Source organism: Corapipo altera, unplaced genomic scaffold, assembly GCF_003945725.1.
Source record: "Corapipo altera isolate COAL_440 unplaced genomic scaffold, ASM394572v1 79, whole genome shotgun sequence".
Classification (NCBI taxonomy): Eukaryota; Metazoa; Chordata; class Aves; order Passeriformes; family Pipridae; genus Corapipo; species Corapipo altera.
Window position 1 is genome coordinate 986,223 of NW_020884927.1, and position 18,667 is coordinate 1,004,889.

Consider the following 18,667-nt stretch of genomic DNA (forward strand, 5'->3'; position numbering starts at 1 on the left):
TCTTCTGCCAGACTCAGCTGAAGATGAGCAAATACTATAGTGAGGGTTCCAGCAGAGGAATCAAAAAATCCAGGTGCTTCCTAACCCCATCCTTCCCAAGGCAGGTAAGAGCTCTAGGTAAGAGCTCTAGCACAGTGCTCTAGGATCTCCTCCAGACTCCTGCAGCATCCCTTCTAATAGGGGGATAATCTCTTCCCTGAGGCCCCACAAAGGGAATTGAATTACTCAAGGAGGGTAATTCCTGCCCCCACAACACTTCAGTGCCTTGTTACCTGCAGGGGCAGGTCAAACAGGATCATAGACTCTTGGAGTGGTTTGAAGATCATCTTGTTCCACCCCCTCCCAGTATCCCAGGTTGCTCCTAGCCCTGTCCAACCTGGCCTTTAACCCTTCCAGGGATGGGGCAGCCACAGCTTCTCTGGGCAACCTGTGCCAGGGCCTGTTGAACAACTGGTTTTATTTTCCCTTCTAGCTCTTAACGATGTGCAGCACTTGGGCTAGGCTGACATCCCAGGAGTTATTCCCTGGTACCATGGAGCTGGAGCAGTGTTGGACAGTCAGTTTATCTTTCATAATTTTCTTTTTTGATAAGCTCTCTTCAGCTAAAGCACTTACCCTGGGAGGTCAGAGTTTGAATGTTACAGCTATGAATTTTTTTATAAATGTACATAAATTCTTCAGTTCAGGTGCTTCAACTAGTTTTCAGGAAGGCTGGCAGCAGTTTAATTTGCTATGGCTACAGCAAGTTTAATTTTTTTTTATTTTTTTTTTTTAGTATGCTGCACTGGTTCTAGTTCTGTTTAAGTTACTGCAGCTGGTGTTCAGATTGTAGCCTATTTTTGAACCTGGAGGGGGCAGTTTTGTTAATCCCAGTATTTTGAATGCCATTGTGTAATATTTGCAGCCACCTGTAGATGGTGATGCATTCCATGCCTGGGCTGCACCCCCCTTCCCATCCACTGGTACCAGGGAATTTCCAGGCTGGATGAATTGCATTTATTATCCCTCTTATTTTTATTTTTCTGAGCATATGGGATACCCTTGAAATCCTTTCCATTTCCAAAGCATCCTGGCCTTGTCTCAGTTAGGATAAGTTGTGGATGACCTTGTCCTGCTGCTCAGTAATTGTGGAGGCCTCAGTTTCTTACAGTAAGCCAGCAATGGGTACAGCTTAAGATAAAATGCAAGTTTTATGGGGTTTATCCACTTTTTATCTTCCTCCCACGGCCAAGTGTGTGTGAGTATACATTAACAAAATGAAAGCCAGGGACTGCATGGGATTCCAGGATCCCCTGCCAGAGCACAGTCAGCCCTAAGGAAGCAGTTCTGCTTCCCTGTACAAGAAGGGGTTTACCAATGGTTGGAGAAACTGGCAGGAGGAAGCTGGATGTTGGTGATGAGCTTGGTGGTGGCCGTGAGTTGTACCTGTCCCAGAGCTCTGATCTAATTCCTGAACAGAACTTGGAGCCCAGCAGGAACAAACAGCCCAGTGTAGCTCCTTGTGCTGCCGGGCTGACTCACCCACTGCCTCCTGCTCCCTCGTTTATGCCCGTTATTTTGGTATCCCCTTGGAAATGACTCTAATGAACAACTACCGCTGTGCCTTGCGTCTGTGGCAGCAAAACTTCGGCTGAGCCCTTGGGCTACTTAAAAACCAGATTATTTGCCTTCCTCAGCCACTTATTTGCCGGTGCTGCAGCTCTGTGGGAGCAGCCTGAGTTGGACTCGATGATCCTTGTGGGGTCCCTTCCAACTCGGAATATTCTGTGCAATCAGAAACAGATACTCTGTGAAACCAGGCTGGTAGCGGTGCCCGGGAGGTTCCCTGGGCATCTCTCAAGCTCCCGCCCCTCCCGGCCAGGGTTGGCCGGAGCTGAGGAGGGGCCGGAGTCCAACCCTGGCGCGGAGCAGGGACCGGAGGGTGCCAGTGGCTCCGGCCGGGGCCGGGTTTTGGGGTGTCCCGGTGGCTGTGCCCGGGCGGGTTTTGGGGTGTCCTGGTGCCGAGTTTTGGGGTGTCCCGGTGGCTGTGCCCGGGCGAGTTTTGGGGTGTCCTGGTGCCGGGTTTTGGGGTGTCCCGGTGGCTGTGCCCGGGCGGGTTTTGGGGTGCTGGCGGTGCTGACCCCGCCCCGCCGCGTTTGGGCAGCGCCGCCCATCGCGGACGGGAAGTGAGGTCACGGCTGGAGGGAGGCCGGGAGCCCGCGGGCAGATCCCGCAGAGCCAGGCAGGGTCAGCTCCCATCCCACGGGATCCCCGAGCCATGGCCGTGGGCCAGGACGGGCCCCCGGCTGGGCTGGGGCTGAGCTGCTGCGTCCTGGTGGTGCTGCTGCTGCTGGGGGGCTCGGGCAGCCCGGGGACACCGCCACCGCCACGGGCGACGTGGGCAGAGCGGCAGGGACACGGTGGGGAGGGGGCTCCGCGGGGCAGGGCGAGCTTCGAGGGGTACGAGGCTGTGAAGAAGCACTTGGGAGCCGTGGGTGCCCTCTCCAAGCAGTACTGGCAGTACCTGGCGTGCAAGGTGTGGAAGGAGGGCTGCGAGGAGGAGAAGGAGGAACAAAAAGAGCCCAGTCCCAGCCCAGGTAAGCACCTTCCTCCGTTCTCTCCCTCTCCCGTGCCCCAGAATGAGCACCACGTCCAAACACCCAGCACGGGGGTCTGTGCCCCCAGCTCCTGTGATGCTGCCTTTTCCTTCCCGAGGGTCACTGCCCTGGGCATCTCCCTCCTCAGTGTACCCCGGGTTGCCACAATCATGTCTTGCACCTGTTGGGCTCTCGGTGCCAGCTCGAACCAGGTGCTGCCTGTTCCGAGCTGATTGTCCCTCCCCGCAGCCAGGGCTGAGTCCCTTCACTTGGGAGAGGGCTGCCCTTCACAGGGTTCAGCTGGGTGTCTACTCAAAAGGCAAAAAAGCAACTTGCTGGAACATCTCTGCTCAGACCCTGCTGCCTTTTCCAGGCTGGAGCTTACCTCTGGTGGGCCAGGATTACCTGGAGATCCTCTCTGCCTGGTACTGCACCTTTGGCAAGTGCTGCGAGACAGGAGACTGCAGGATAGTCAACAACATCACAGGTAGGGGCTGTGTTGGCTTTGTTGTTTCTTTGTTTTGTTCTTTAATAAGAAGTGTATTTTAGCAAGTGATGTAAGTGAATGGCATTTCTGAGCAGGGTGCTGAGCTGTGGGAGGGCGAGGGGCTGAGCTGAGTCCTGTGTCCCATTACTTATTTGTAGTTCTGAGACTAGAGAGCCTTTGTCCCTTGCTCTGCAGTGTACCTGCTCCAGTTTGCCGTGAGCTCTGCCTGCATCCCCGAACTCCCAAGCATATGTAGGGAGATCCAAACTGGCCTGGGACCCTGCTCCAGGTTGGGAGGGTACACCCAGACCTGTGTGTTAGCCATGAGCAGGTGTCATTGTGTTCTGCTGTCCCTGAGACTCCTGGTATCCAAACCCTCTGCTGGAAGCTCAGGAGGGCCTTTGGGCATCGGTGCTCTCCACAGCTGCCAAACACCTCCACCTCTTCCTGAAGGAAAAAAGGAGTCAGTGGAAAATTTGTGTCTTTCTGGGGCCAGAGACTGATGCAGGCAGGGCACGGGCAGCCTGTGGCTTTATTGCCCCTTCAGACTCCTCTTGGCCAAGCAGCCCTGCCCCATTTTGTCTCCTTATTCCCACCTGCAGCAGCTGGGCTGGCAATTTAAGGCTGAGCTGCTGCTCTCTCTGTGCAGGGCTAGAGGCAGACCTCAGTGAGCAGCTCCACGGGCAGCACTTGGCCAAAGAAGTGGTTGTTCGGGCAGTGCAGGGATTCCTGCAGAGCCCACAGCCTGAGAAGGCGCTGGTCCTGTCCTTCCATGGCTGGTCTGGCACTGGGAAGAACTTTGTGGCCCGGATGGTGGCCAGTCACCTGTACCGGGATGGGCTGAGGAGCGACTGCGTCAGGGTGTTCATCTCCCTCCTCCACTTCCCCCACCACAAGTACCTGGACTCCTACAAGGTGAGAGCCAACAACACAGTGTGTCCGTGGGGATGGTTCAGTGTGCCAGGATGGGATGGGATGGAGTTCGTTTCCTTCACGGCAGCCCACACAATGCCGTGAAATTTGGGACTGTGAGTGAAAGTGTTGATACACACCAGTGTTCTGGGTGCAGGTGAGCAGTGCTTGCACAGACTTCAAGGCTTTCCCCTTCTCCCACTCTGTCCTTGGAGTCAGTTAGGCTGGGAGTGCACAAGAAGTTGGGAAGGGGCACACCAGAGAGGTGACCAGAGGGATATTCCATGTGATTTACTGTTGTGCTCACCAACAAAAACTGCGAGGGAAGGGGGTTTGGGGCAGGAAGCCATTGCTCAGAGACTGACTGGGCACCGGTCTGTTTGTGGCAAGTGTGGGTGGCTGCCTTTGCACCACTTCATTTCTTTCTTTCCTCTTTCCTTCACTTATTAAACTATTTTTATGCCTCACTCGTTTTCCTGCCTTTGCTCTCCCTGTTCTCTTCCCTGTCCCGGGGACGAGGGATCAGCTGTTTGTTAGCTGCCAGGCAAGGTTATCCCGTGGCATCCTGGCTCAGTCCCAGGGGCTCCTGAGCCCTGTCCCTGCTCCACAGGCCCAGCTGCAGAGGCAGCTCAGCGAGACCCTGCAGCTCTGCAGGCAGTCCCTCTTCATCTTCGACGAGGCCGAGAAGCTGCATTCCAGCCTCCTGGATGCCATCAGGCCCTTCATGGCTCCCTACGGACACGAGGGCCAGGCAGACCAACAGAGAGCCATCTTCCTCTTCCTCAGGTGATTTCTGGGCCCCCAGAGGGATGGGGAGGAAGTAAGTGATGGAATTAATCCCTTGAGGTGTGCAATATGAAGGGCCCAGGCTGCAGGGGAGGGGACAGATGTCTTGTTCCCACAAGGTGGTTGCCTCTGTGGTCAGTTTTGCCTGCTGATGCTGGGTGTCCACCCTGGGAGCAGGGCACTTGTAGGAGGAGCTGAGGTCCAGCTGAGCTGGGACACCTGAGCCAGCGTCTGGGCTTTGAGACAAGGAAGCAGAGTGAGAGTCAACATGGTGCCACCCTGCCCAGCTGAGCAGATGTGACACTGCAGGGGGCAGAGCTGGGGCTGCAGGTCTTGGTGGGAAGTTCCTGTGCTCTGCTGGGAGATGGGGAGTTCCCACTGCCTGGACATGGCTGCTGGTGGAGATGCTGTGAGGGCTGATCCTGGCATCAGCACATCCTGTGCTTTACTTGGTTCCTTTCCCATCCAAAGGGAGAAGGGACTCAGGCACGTGCGCACCCCAGTGCTGTCCCTGACCCGAGCCTAGGTGGGATGCAACTGGAGGGAGAAGTGGGACATCCCAGAGCCAAGATGTGAGGCAGGCACCTGTCTAAAGTAGCCTCTGAGGAATGCCATGGAATGACCAGCTTCTTGGGCTGCCTCGAATTTTGGAATAGCAACCTGCAGCTTGGCTCTGGCAGGAGCTGTTCCCACTGCCTGGAGGTGGGCAGAGCACTCCTCCACCCCCCACCATCCAGACAAGTGCTCTAACCCCCAAGCTTGGTGGTTCCCTGGGGAGGTTTCCCTGCCTGTGGAGGAACTGTCTGTGTGCCCAGTGCCTGTGGAACTGACCCTGTTCCAGTTCCCTCTGCGTGGGGCTCTGGCAGGAGCCGTGGTGAAAGGGCAGGTCCTGCCCTGCTGCTGTTGGCTGCACTGGGCTGACCTCGTGTCCTGCTTGGCAAAGCCAGGAAGGTCAGGAATGGACACGTCACCGCCCTCGTGCCACCAAGCAGTGGGAGCAGGGGGCCTTGAACTGCAGCAGTGTGTAATCCCAGGGGTTTCATCATCCCTGGTGGCAGTGTGGTCACTGTCATACTGACCTGTTGTAGGAGGGTGGGCTCTGCTCCAGGGCTCCCGTGGACACTGGCATGGTCCTGCAGCTTTGACCAGGTGTGGGAGTTGAGGATAGGATGGGACTGGCTGCCTGTCCTCAGTCAAAGGGGGCTGTTTCTCCTGTGTTCTGGGTTGGGAGCAAGATCAGTACAAACTCTTCTGCCCCTAACAAGGCAGCAGGGGGTGGGGAACAGTGTTGGCTTTTTAATTTTGCCTCCCCTCCATTTGGGCTCCAGAGCCTCTGACATGAGAGGAAAGGATGTGTGCAAGGTCTGTGTCTCCCACAGCCTCCCTGCCTCCCACCCACACAAGCTCTGCAGCCAGCTGCTGCTTCCATCATATACCAGTGGTTCCCAGTATCTCCAGTTAACTGGGGCACTCAGGGCTGGGAGCAAACCCCTCACCAGCCTGACCTGGACCTGCTTCTCAGGGTGAGGGGCTGCCCTGCGACCCTCAACAGCTGTCAGGACTTCTCATCCCCAGGGCAGAGCTGCCCCTAAGGTGGGTCTCCAGAGGAGTCCTTATATGGAGACTGCTGCTGCTTTATCCCAGGGCAGGGGATGCTTTGCCAACTCCTGGGCTGCTGCCTGAATCCCTGCCTTTGCTTCCAGTGGGCCTCCTCTGTGTGCTCTGCCCTTTAACTTGGACTTTCATTGGTGGTTTGTTGGCGGTTCAGTGTGGGTCAAAGTGCCACCTGTGAGGTCAGTGGCTTCCCAAGCCAGGAGAGGGGACTGAGGGAGATGGAGAATTCTGCTGCCCCCGGGTCTGAGCTGGCAGGATGGCAAACAACTGTATCAGTGCCTATGGAAAGGGGCTCCTTGGGAAGAAGGCTGGGTCCATGTGCTGATCCTAGACAGTGAATCATCCGTTGCTAACAGAGGTGCTGGGGCCTGGCTGTAGGGGGCCTGCTGGCAGCTCTCGGCAGTTCACCTCTGGGGCCACACTCGAGTGACTTCCCTCTGTGTCCACAGCAATCTCGGTGGAAACACCATCAATGAGGTCGCCCTGGACTTCTGGCGAGCCGGCCGGGCCCGGGAGGAGATCTCCATGGAGTTCCTGGAGCAGCGGCTGCGGCTGGAGCTGCAGGAGCCTGCAGGTGAGAGCTTGTGGCATGCTGGGGGTTGTTCTGCTTGCAAACTTGTCCCTCTGCACCTCCCATCCAGTGTGTGCCACACAGGGCTGGGCACTGGGAACAAGCCTTCACTCCACCCCCAACCAGGGGGTTATTGGCAACGTGAGCCCCTTGGGCCCCGTGAGCACAGCACTGCTGTGACAGAGAGCACGTGAGGAGGGAGGTGAGAGCCCTCCTGGGCCCCCTTGAGCCCCAAAAATGGCCAGGGAGAGGCAGCCCAAGGCTTCTCTGGGGCTTCAGGTATCTCTTGGCATGAGCTGTAGGGACACACTGTGCTCAGGCCAAGTGCTGACCAGATCTGTACAAGTGGGTGTTTCTCTCCCACAAACACAGGGCGGGATGAGCCCCTCGGAGCCAAGCCTTGCCTTGCAGAGGGGTGATGCTCTCAGGTGAAGCTTCTGAGTTTTTGTCTTGTGTTCCATTCCAGAGAACAGTTATGCCCACAGCCACCTCCTCAGAGAGAACCTCATTGACTTCCTGGTGCCATTCCTGCCCCTGGAGTTCCACCACGTGAAGCTCTGCGCGCGGGACGCCTTCCTGGCCCGGGGACTTCCCTACTCCGAGGCCACCCTGGACGAGGTGGCCAGGATGATGGTGTTTGTCCCCAAAGAGGAGAAGCTCTTCTCTGCACAGGGCTGCAAATCTGTGCCCCAGCGCATCAATTACTTTCTTCCTTGAACACCAGGTGGGACTACATATGTGGTGGAGGTGGTTCTGCACTCTGGGAGCTGCTCCCCTTGCACAAGGTTGGGCACACAGGTGACCCAGCCAGGCACTTGCATGGGGACAGAGACTCAATCCCTCCTTACTCCAAGGGCTGTTGCAGGGAAGGAGTTGCATCCCACCCAGCTTTACTCCTGGGACGTGGGGACAGCCTGTGCTTGGCTGTGTTTGGAGTCTGTCTGGTGTTTTAAGTCTCTTTTAGGTGGCAGTGGCCTGAAGGGGAGATTGGGTTGTGCTGACAAATGCTGTTTCATGTGAGTGGAGACTGGGAATATCCAAGTTCTTGGTTTGCTGCCATGTGGTGAAGGCAGGCCTGGGACAGGCTGGTCCTGTTCAGACAGTGCAGCAGAAGCCACGTCCTCGTCCCTGTCCCCAGTTCTGTCACTTCACAAGATCACACAGAACTGTTTTGCTGGAATTAAATTTTTCCCTCTGTTGCTCTCGTGCCTTCCCAAGGTGTTTGCTGCTCAGGGACACGCAGACCAGGATCATGTTTGTGCATGGAGAAGAGGACTGAATAATCTCCTCTGGAGATGCCAAATCCATAACTTCTCACCTCGGAGTGTCCATCTCTCATTGGAGTCTTCTGTTGTACGGAAGCAGTGCAGGGATGAGGGGAACTTCTGCTGCAATCATTTTCTAAGCAGTTTGGTGAAGGGCCCTTTTGCTTTACTGCAAAATGAAAAAGGGGAGAGAATTCCTCTGCCAGGGGAAAAGGACCGGGTGAGCAGGATGGGGGCTGAAGGAACAGGCTGTAGGTGAATCCGTGATTTCACGGATGCAGGAAGCTTGGGTTTTTTCCTTTGTTCTTCATTTTTCTCTTATGTTTCATGCTGTGTTTTTTTGGCTGGTATCAGCATTATTATTACCATTACAAGGGCCTGTTTGCTGTCTGGGTACTCGCCAGGTGATAAGTGTGTTACAGCAGCTCCAAAAAATTTCAACAGTGTTACAGGAATCACTTTGTGACCTCTGGGTCAAAACTCCCTTCCAACAGAGCTGTGCTGGCAGTGAGTGAAGCAGCACATGCTTGGCTTCCCAGTCACTCCCACGGGGGACCTTTGGTCTGTTTTAAGCTTTGACCTGCTTTGTGGTGCCAGTGAATGAGCAGCACGACCTCTGGGAAAAGATTGACCAGACTCACTTACGAGTCCTGCAGACTTTGAGTCCGTGTTTCCCTCTGGGCACGCTGGCTCCGTTATCTTAGGAGGCTTCATAGTCCAAGGCAGGAGGATGAGCCAGCTGCTTTCCTACTTGGCTTAAACTTAGCTCTTGTCTGGAGTGGACCTTAGGGTTGTTGCCTGTGTGTGTGATCAGGCATTTCTGACACTTGGTTTATGGTTAATCTCTTAATCACAGGTGTCAAAAATCTGGGAAACATCAGAATCCTGGAATGGCACTTTGAGAAGGGAGGATGCTGTCCCACAGGACACAACTTGGGTTGTGTTTTATCACCTGAGCAGAAAGTTTAGCAGGTTGTTAGTTGAAGGTTAGTTGCTCAGAAGGTTGAGTAAAGCCAGGATAACCTGGGATTCTTTTTTAAATATAAAAAAGCCTCCAGCTGTCTGGGTTAGGCTGACACTGCCTGGGGTGGCAGGAAGTCAGAGTGAATGTCTCACTGGTGTGAGGTTGGCATGTTGAGCAGCTCTTGCTGTGGTGATGGTGTCACTAACGAGGGTGATGCAAGACCTGTCTGCCGGTCATGTGTGCGTGTCACAGTTGAGGGAGCTTTGATTACACAACCCCAACAGCCAGAGCCGTTCTCTGACCATGCCGTGGCAATGCTGTGTGGTTTCAATGACATAAATAAAGATACTGTGGGTTTTTTTGTTTGGGTTTTTTTTTTTCAATCTGGCAGAATCAAATTCTCTTTTTAAAACAGGCTTACAACAATCTTCTCTTTCCTACACAGTTAGCAAACTTTAGGTTAGGACTGAGCAGCTTCAAATATCACCTAAGGAAAAAAAAAAAAGGCAGCATCTACTCAAGTGGTTTTTGCCAATAAAATATTGCAACCTTTATTTAAAATAAAATGCAAATTGGCAAAACTTTGTGGAACGACAGGCAAAGAGGCCCTTCCAAGGGCCTTATTTACATCAAGTTTAACACTGTTCGCAGTTCACAGTCAGACAATAGTGAGAGAATTAAATTAGAAAACCAACCAAAATATATTACAATAACAATTAAAAAACAAGACCAGTTGACAACACTGGTAGAGTGATTGGTGATTAACGTGTTCAATTTTAATTCATTCCTGCCCTCAACGAGTTCACTACCGATACAACCAACGTGCCGTGCTGAGCCCATCGGCCTCACAACAGACACACGGGGAGAACGACCTCCTTTGGTACAGACATTGCTCAGTTGTCCCAGAAACTCTCGTTACCTGCCTCCAGGGAATGGGCTGAGGGGCTTGTTCTACACTCCAGGGAACTGCAGCATGATCCCAGTGCCACCAGTGCAGGACAGTGCTGGTGGAGGTTTCCATGTTTGCTGCAGTCACCACCTTTCAGTACCTGCCAGCTCCCCATCAGCAGCCGGGCTGGGCTGAGTGTGCTACAAGAGGAGACAGCAGCCTGTGGGCTCTGCAACAACCATCTTCTGGAGCTGTTGGTGCTTGTCACAGCTACGGATGCCCCGGAGCCAAAGCCTGCCTCAGGTAAGTGGTGGGATGCCAGGGATTGCTCTGTGGCTGCACAGTGTAACCCCTCCCACCCCTCATTCTCCCCCTGCCTGGTAGGGAGGGGCTGCTCTGTGTCCCCCCCCTTGCTGTGGGGTTTAGTTCCTGCTGCCCACAGAGCATGGTCTGCCCCATAACTCCTGCATAAACCCACGTGGTGGATGTCAACATGCACGTATTGGGCTGTGTGTCACTGACACGAGGCCAGTGGTGCTCAGGAGGAACATCCTGTGTGAGGGGGACAAGGACAGCCCTCCCTCCCTGTTGTGTTCTGCACCAGCAACGCTGCTCCTTTCAATTCCCCTTTCCCAGTGGCTAAATTTGGTGCAGTCCCACACCCAGACTCTTGGCTCAGCCTCACCCCTGTCCACGCTAACGAAGAACATGATTAAATCGAGTGCACTGCTTAGGGATCAAAAAGGGTGTACAGTGCAGGAAGAACAGAGAATTGCACCTGTGAGTCAGCTAATTCCCACAGTGGTAGGAAGAGAAAGTGCCCCACTGAGCTCACTCTGTGAGCACACACTGTGCTTGGCATTACTGGGTCTGACGTGGTGCCACCCGTGTTGCAAAGACAATGACTTAAATTGCAGCCCATACTAGTGCAAGTGAGAGAGCTCAGCTGTGACAGTGTCCGTGCCCCCATGGCTGCCTGACAGTACTGGGGAGAGGAAACAACAGGATCCATGCCTTGTCCCCTGCCCCAAACAGTGGAGCAAGAAGCGCGCTCAGCTGGGACAAGTAACAGTGTTACCACCCGTAGGATCCTTTGCAAGGCTGAAAGCAGAGAACTGGCCACAGTGGAGACCTTTAAGGCTGAAGAGAAAGCCATGCCTGGCTAAAGGAGAGGGAACAATTTCAGGAGCAGCTGTGGAAGGAAGAACAGCTGGACAGTGATTTACAGCAGAACCAGCTTCCCCAGACAGCATCCTTGTGCTATCCTGCCAGATGGCAGTTTGGGAATAAAACACTGTGGGGCAGGAGAAGCAAGAGCAATTCTGCAGCCTCTTATTTAGAGGGAAAGAACCTGCTGTCAGGTCAGCACTACCTCTGCCACCACCTACCTACCTGACATACAATGATAGGTAAGAGCAGAGAAAATGCTCTCCATGGGAGTGACAACAGGCAAATTCCCATGTTTTTCCACCACAGGAGGGATCAGCACTGAATGGCTCCTGTGTTGGGCACTCAGGTTGTGGAGTCTCCATTCTTGGAGATACTCAAAAGCTGCCTGGACCTTGTCCTGGGCAGTGGCTCTGGGTGGCCCTGCTTGGGCAGGGGGGTTGGACCAGGTGATCTCCGAAGGTCCCTCCAACCTCAGCCATTCTGTGACTCTGGAAAAGCAGTCGGATGCTGCCCTGGCCCACTGCCCATCTCTTCTGTGGGGGAAGAAGAAACCAAGGTGGCATCTGAAAGGAAGTGGGGATGGCCAGTGGAGAGGAACCAGTGCTTTGTTGGGACACAGCTGGTTTCTTCTGAAAGGGCTGCAAGAGGAGATTTCTAGTAGTTAGAAATTCCATATTGCTATTCTCTCACTTTTGCTGGAGCTTTTCTGGAAGACTGGCATTCAGGAAAAGAAAAGGCTTCTTAAAAAATACTCATCAGAACTGGACTAAGCCTTAAAATGTTGTGGTTAATATATCTTTCCCCTAGGAATCTCTTCAGTTTGAGCCCCTTTGTCCTTGGCTGAGCAGCAGTACAACGATGACACTACAGCAGATGATTGTCTGCCAGGGCAAGCAAGACCTGCCCTTCTGCCCCAAAGAAACCTCCCCTACCTTCTAAATCCTTCTGATTGTTTGACAGGCCGTGTGAAGCAATGCCACAAGCAGCCTTCCCTTTGCAGATCACCTTTCCAAAGGCAGGTAGTTTGGATGCACACCTTCCATAAAGATGACTGAAAGAGATAAGGTAAACCACAAAAGCCCTCAGTAAAGTCTACAAGATAAAGGGTTTGGTGCTCAGCTGAGTGTGGCTGTGGAAGAGCCCCCAGGGGATCCTGGGCACGCTGGATCCTGATGCAGAACTGGACAGCACAAAGGGCTGCTTGGTTCTTTTTGTGCCCCCTCATTTCACTTGGCCAGAGAAGCTCATGTGGTCCAATTGTATGTTACATGCTGCTCCTCTGCTGTGCCTCCACACACCGTGACACAACGTTGTTTGCCACAGACCAGGAATAAAAGGAGGATTATCAGACACCAGCCCATTTCTAAAGATTTTTCAAGGTTCCTGTTTCACTGTGCTCTGTGGGAAAAGCAGGGACACCCACTAAGACAGCCCAGCCTCCCCAGCACCAACAGGGTTATGCTTCTAGACAGCAGTGGAAGTGCTCACCTTCCAAAGTCACACCTGGCCCCAGCTCCACTCCAATTGCTCCACTCTAAAAGCAGCACAGTCACACTTTGAAAACAAGTTTAAAGAGCATTTTAGCCAAAAATAAAAGATTTAAGGTGCAAAGCAAGCGAGATCCTCTGTCACCAACAGTGTGAACAGCAGGGTGATGTTTATTTGGAGTCAGGTATGAGGCCTGTGTCCTTCCTCTCACAAACCAACAGGCGAGGTCTCCCTACTTGCCAGCACATCTACACCTTGGGAAGTTGTCCGTAGACACAGAAGATCAGCTCTGTGAGGCCACAACAGCCTACAAACAGCACCAGGACCAAGGGAGACAATGTCAACCCCTCAGCTGCTCTGACTTTGGGACTGTGAGAAGGCATCAGAGACCCAGTGGGGGCCCTTCAAGGCAGAGCCATAACTTCTGTTGTCACCTCTCGGGCAGAGGAGTGCACAGTTTATATGCATGTTCCCTACAGCACAGAACAGGATTCTGGCCTAGCCTTTAAAATACAGGAAAAAAATATAGAGAGATGCTTGTGCTTCCCCTGTGTGCTGCCATGCTTTGTCACCTTTGGATGCAGGGAAGCTGGAAGCCTGCAAGACCGGTAAGGGCTAGAACAAATCCCAGGAATCTGGCGCTGTGAAGGGACAGCTCTGGGGAATCCCTGTGGTGGGCAGGCCAGGCTGTACTTCCTGGCTCTCCAGCTGGCCCTGCAGCGCTGGGACTGCTAAAGGAATGTGGAGAACAGCCAGGGGTGGTGGAAACTCTGCCTGACCTACAGTGGGTCCTCAGGGGGATCAAACTGAAATGGGGAGTCAACCTGGTAACAAGTTAAAAACAATCTATAGCGTAAAAAAGAAACAACCCACCCACCCCAACAACAACACTGGCAAGTTGTGCAAGAGCCCCAAACTACTCAAAAACGACCATCAAGCAGCACCCGTGCTAGACCACTAGAAATAGGTATCAGTGAGTGAAGGCTGTGTGGTGGGGAAGGGGGTATTCCAGTGGTAAGTCTGCCCAGCATCCCTGACGCTTCCGACACAATGATGATGAGAACGTGGTGGATGAGGTGGACAGGAGGGAAAAGGGATAGTTTCATATATTAACTAACTTTGCAGTTCTCATTACAGCAGCAACAGTGCTGTGGAAGTTAAGCCATCCAGGCTAGTGCATCCACCTCCAGCAGCTCTGAACACTGTCAGTGCATTAGACCTTCCCCCCAACTGCACGTGACCCTCCCTCGGGAGCCCCTCCGGCTCCGACTGCTCGGCCGTTGGTACCAGTGGAGCCCCAGTGCTTTTCCTTTGCCTTGTTGGGAGAGCAAAGCACCCGTGAGTGCAGACAGGGCAGGATCTGTACAGCAGAGCAGCCTGCAGCCACCCCAGTACTCTGGCTGTCACATCAACCATCCTTCCCAGAGCGAGAACCTGCCATCGGTTCTCCTGCCTCTCCAAGGGAGGAGCAAGGAACTGCCTTTCCTTGCCACACCGAGCAGATCAGCCTGATTAGGTGGGGACAGATCCTCGATGTTTGCTTTAATCTACCCTCTCCATCCCCATTTCTTTGAGATGAACCTGTAAACGTGAGGAGAACTCAGTGATCTGAGGTACTTCACATACTCAAGTATCAGTCTTTCCTTTTGAAAGCATCAGTACAGAAAAAAAGTCCCCCCCTCCCCGTGCGTGTTTCTCTTACCCAGATGGACAGTAGCTACCTTTGCACCACGTCGCTGATTTCTTGGACACATGACAATAAGTTATTAAGGACGGGGTTTGCCCCGGGCACGCCGGCAGCTGTCGAGGACACCTGCAGCTCCTGCAGGCTGAGTTCCAGTTTGCTCACGGCCTCCCGGAAGGCGAATTTGTTGCGGGTGTGCGGGATGCAGTCCACGTAGCCTGAGCAGTAATCCAGCAGCTGGTGCCCCGTGTCCACCAGCTGGCTGTTGGGGGTGGGCTCGGCGATGGCACTGGAGAGCAGATCCGCGCACTCCAGCAGCGCCTCCTTGCTGATCTTGTCTGCGGGGATTTTCTCAGCTGCCTGTTTGGTCTTTCTCAGCGCCACCTTCGCGCCGGCCGTGCCGTTGGCCATTTTCACTGGGGAGGTGGAAGACGATGACAGAGGCACTTGAGGTGGAGGCATCATGGGCCTCCCACATTTTCCACCAACAGGTGCTGCTGCTGCTGCCGCCTTCTTGCTCCCTTCACTCGATTCCAGTCCGTGCTGCGCTCCCGCCACGGGGCTCAGCTCTTCTGCTGCGTCGGAGCAGGCAGCCGGCTGCTGGAGGAGCCTCATCACTGGTGGTGGAGGTGGAGCACACTTTGGTTTTACCCGTCTGGGCCGGTCCCTGTCGCCAGAAGAAGTGACCTGATGCTCAGATAAGAGCTTAAATTTATTACCCTGAGAGTCTGTGCCAATGAGCTGCACGTCTGCTGGAGTGTGTTTTAGAGTGGGTGAGATTAGGACTGGCACTTTGTGGTTATGAGTGGTTGGAAGTATTGCTGCAGCCTTGCCTGGAGATGACCACCCCGGCCTCTCGCCATCCTCAAGGGCCCCCTGTCGTGGGCCACTGTTTTTTTCTTTTCCCTTAGGAGCTGCTGCTAGCCCTGCACCCTCCTTTTCTTCCAGTGTGGAGGGAGTTCGGAAGGGGAGTGCTGTGGCACCCCTTGGCAAGAGTTTTGCTTTTGGTCTCTCTCTGGTCAAAGCAGGGCCTTCTTCAAACCTTTTGGGAAGCAGGTCATTGGCCCTCCCCGTGCTCTCATCGGGCTGAGAGGAGGTGGACACAGTCCGTTCCAGCTGAATTTTTGACCTCTGGGAATTTCTGGGAAGGGTCATTGCCATCCTATCCTGTTCTGGAAGCCCTGAGGACATGGAAGATGTAGAGTTTGACCTTGGAAAAGGCTTTGAAGCTTCTTCACTGCCAGTGGGTTTTCCTGCTCGTAAACCCAGTGTCTTTTTAATCAAGCGTGGTGTAAAGAAACCAGTGATGCCCGACCACCCTCCGCTGGTGCTCAGGCCCCCACCGCTGCTGGGCCCTGTGCCATCATCGTTGTAGAAGGTCCTCTGCACAAAGCCCCCTCCATAGCACTTGGGGGGTGCCAGGCTCGTGTCCTGCTGCGTGGGAGCAAAGGAGAACCCGTCCACGTGCTGCAAGGAAGCAACAGAGGAAAAGTTACCCGTCAGCTCGTATTTCTTATGGGGCTGGTTCTCCATCTCCCGGAAGGAGCTGCTGCGCTTGGGAGGCGTGGGAGCGTTCCTCTTCTTCATAAAGGAGCTGAAGAAGCCGCCTTTTCTGTCCCTGGTGAACGTGGTCTCTTTGGCATCCTCCAGCAGGCTGCTGGGTGACTTGTCCCTCTGCTTGCGGGGCAGCGCAGGAGACCCAGTTGTTGGCTGTGTGCTTCGGATGAAACCTGGGCAGAAGAAACAGGTGTGAATCCACAACATCTATTTCCATTTCCAGCTCCCTGTCCTGCAGTGGGCTTTATGCACCTGGGGTATTTACCTGCCCAGCTGCTGCAGAGATAGACTGAGAGAGGAAGTGAGCACTTTTATTTTATTTTTTCTTTAATGTTTTCCATTTCTGCGTGTGACTTGTCTGCTGCCTATACTGAGGAGGCCTCTTTGGAGAGAGAGATCAGAAAAAAGTTGTTCTTTTATTCCAATTTCTTACTCTCTTCCTGTACTTTTTCCCTCCTTCCTAAACACCGTAAGTATTAAAAAAAATATCTCTTGTTGAATTGTCAACTTCAGTTTTGAAGCTGTCATTTAAAAGAAAGCAGCAAAACTAAATATGAAAGAAAAAAATTCAACGGGATCTACTAAAAGAGCATTGAGAAAGCTGCAGTGTTTTCTATTTGCTGGTAAATAATTGGGCAGCACAAAGCACCTTCCCGTGTTGTGTTGTTTGGTTTTCTTCTGTTTCTCTGGGAATTTACACCCAGAATTTGTGGCCTCACTGCCCCTGTCCCAGTGGCCATACCTGGTGCTGAGCTGGAAGCCGAGTGCTCCACAGTCTCCTGTGTTCCTTCGATGTTCTCCTTGTTCTCTGCCTGTTTCTTCAGTGTTCTCGTCTTGGAGGGAAGAATGGGTAAGCGGGGCAAGTAAGGAACTATGGATGAGGAGGAGGCTGTTCTTCCAAGCTCCTCTGCTACCTCTGTGTGGAAAAAAAAAATGGAATAGTTGAAACACAGACCAGCAGAGGAAGAGGAAAAAAAAGATCTGGGTCTTTACTGAAAATCCAGACTGGCAGGAAGAGATCCATGACTGAGAAATACATGATTTATGGATTTAGTTTTTGTTCAAGTCTAGAAGTGTTCAGGGTCAGATGTTTTTCATAATGATTTCAAACTCATTTGCATCTTTATAAATTCAGACAAAAACCCCAAAGAGTAGGATCTGTACAAGAGGTCTAATACAAATCTAGCTCTGTGATGGGTAAAGGGTTGATGAAGAGCTAAAGCCAGCACTGAACGCATCTGCCTCTGTTTTTAATCAAGGTGCCTCCTATTGATGCTCCTGGGATCCCCCAAATTTGTGTCCTCTCTGGATCTGGATCTAAGCTGCTTTGCACTGCACCTCCCTATTGGAAATGAAGACTACATGTTTCCTTCCCAACACCAACAAAAGGTATGTGACTGGGAAAAAAAAAAAAAAGGAGAAAAAACCCCACAGCCTCCTGGCCACACACATTTGTGTGGCCACTGGATGTGCCTGTTATAGATCTACCCTGATAAAATTCCATCTGCTGTGTTTTTTCTGTAGGAGGGACGTGGATGGATCACTTTCATATTTGATTTAAAAATTGAGCAGATGCTCAGACATTTCTGCCTGTCTGCTGAGCAGTATCACACCCCTCACCAGTATTTACCTCCTGGCTGATTGTATTTGAGAGCTGAGTTGCACAAATTTGCTCCTAGAAGTAGCTAAGTAGAAAATCCGGAGATTAAGGCACACTTTTTAAAAATTAAGGCTGGGAGAATAATATTTCGTGACCTAATTGCTGCAGTCAGCAGGGGACTGTGATGTGCATTCATCTTGCTGTTTCTCTCCATCACTCACTATGGGGTAACCTCCAGTTACCTATTCCTGTTTCAGGAATAGAACAACAGCAGCTCTCACCCTCTGAGATGCTCGAGTCGTGGAACATGGTTTCAAAGGCCTGGTGGGTCTCAGCAAAGGAAGGTCGGTCTGGTGGGTTCCACTTCCAGCCTGCAATGTCAGAAAGCAGAGTGAGTCTCAGTGCCTGAAATGGGTAGATGATTTTTATTCTGTCCAAGGAGACAGAAAGTCAGACTCTGACCTACTGATAAGCAGGCTTTAGAATTGTTCACAGGTATTAATTCATAGCAGTCAGTCACCCTACGGTATCCTAACAAACCAACCTTGAAAAGAAGGAACCAGTTCTAAAAGTCCTAGCTCTCTGGACCCTCCACAGGTTTTTCTGCTCTCCCTTTCTCTCTTTCTGATTTTTTCTGGGCAAAGGACAATTCAAGATTTGCTAGCCTAGGTGCTTGGACTGAACACATCCAGCCCAGTCACAGATAGCTGTGTGTGAAAAGCTCCAGGTAACATCCTACTCACATGCTCTTAATACTGAAATTCAGGCAGACCATCCAAAAGAAAGATGTGTGCACCTTGTGGGGCATAGAGGAGGAGAGTGCCTTGATCCTAGATGGAGCTTGGAAAGTTACAGAAGGGGATCATAATGAAAAGTGTAATTTCTGTAGTTAGAACCCACACTAGAGGAATGTACTCTGGAAACACTGTCTGTTGGTATCACCAGAGAGTCTGGAAAGTGACTGGCATTCTGCTCACTTTGCGTTAATATCACATGAATTCCCAGCTTTTTGGCTTTTGTCAGCTTGCTGAAGGTTTTTTTTAAGCAGTGATACCCTTCCTCATCACCCAGCTTCTTTGTTTCCTACCCAAAGTCACCCAGACT

General features: G+C 52.6%; 2 protein-coding genes across 6 annotated transcripts in view; one reads left to right on the plus strand and one right to left on the minus strand.

Annotated features, from left to right (window-relative positions):
• The first annotated feature begins 8 nt into the window (after positions 1-8).
• On the plus strand, positions 9-9,537 carry TOR3A (torsin family 3 member A). 2 transcript variants are annotated; one of them, XM_027658417.1, is made up of 8 exons: positions 9-73; positions 473-2,576; positions 2,950-3,063; positions 3,713-3,978; positions 4,586-4,761; positions 6,825-6,949; positions 7,413-7,670; positions 8,165-9,537. In XM_027658417.1, the coding sequence occupies exons 2-7, from the start codon at positions 2,258-2,260 to the stop codon at positions 7,661-7,663; spliced, it is 1,251 nt and encodes a 416-aa protein (XP_027514218.1). In that variant the 5' UTR covers positions 9-73; positions 473-2,257; the 3' UTR covers positions 7,664-7,670; positions 8,165-9,537. The 2 variants fall into 2 exon arrangements, with proteins under 2 accessions (XP_027514218.1, XP_027514217.1); XM_027658416.1 differs by having other exon boundaries at positions 7,413-9,537.
• Positions 9,538-12,064: 2,527 nt separating this feature from the next.
• The window catches only part of ABL2 (ABL proto-oncogene 2, non-receptor tyrosine kinase), a 44,184-nt gene continuing 37,581 nt past the window's right edge, over positions 12,065-18,667 (minus strand). For 3 of the 4 annotated variants that reach the window (XM_027658403.1, XM_027658404.1, XM_027658406.1), the window contains exons 9-11: positions 17,845-17,934; positions 16,706-16,879; positions 12,065-16,136 (exon numbers count right to left, since the gene is read on the minus strand). In XM_027658403.1, coding sequence (XP_027514204.1) covers positions 14,440-16,136; positions 16,706-16,879; positions 17,845-17,934 — 1,961 coding nt within the window. In that variant the 3' untranslated portion in view covers positions 12,065-14,439. The remainder of the gene's footprint in view (positions 16,137-16,705; positions 16,880-17,844; positions 17,935-18,667) is intronic. The other variant, XM_027658405.1, reaches the window with a different exon arrangement.

Coding starts and splice junctions, on each gene's coding strand:
- TOR3A (XM_027658416.1), top strand. CDS start 2,258: ATGGCCGTGGGCCAGGACGGGCCCCCGGCTGGGCTGGGGCTGAGCTGC. Junction 2,577..2,949: donor AGAGCCCAGTCCCAGCCCAG/GTAAGCACCTTC, acceptor TGCCTTTTCCAG/GCTGGAGCTTACCTCTGGTG. Junction 4,762..6,824: donor GCCATCTTCCTCTTCCTCAG/GTGATTTCTGGG, acceptor CTGTGTCCACAG/CAATCTCGGTGGAAACACCA.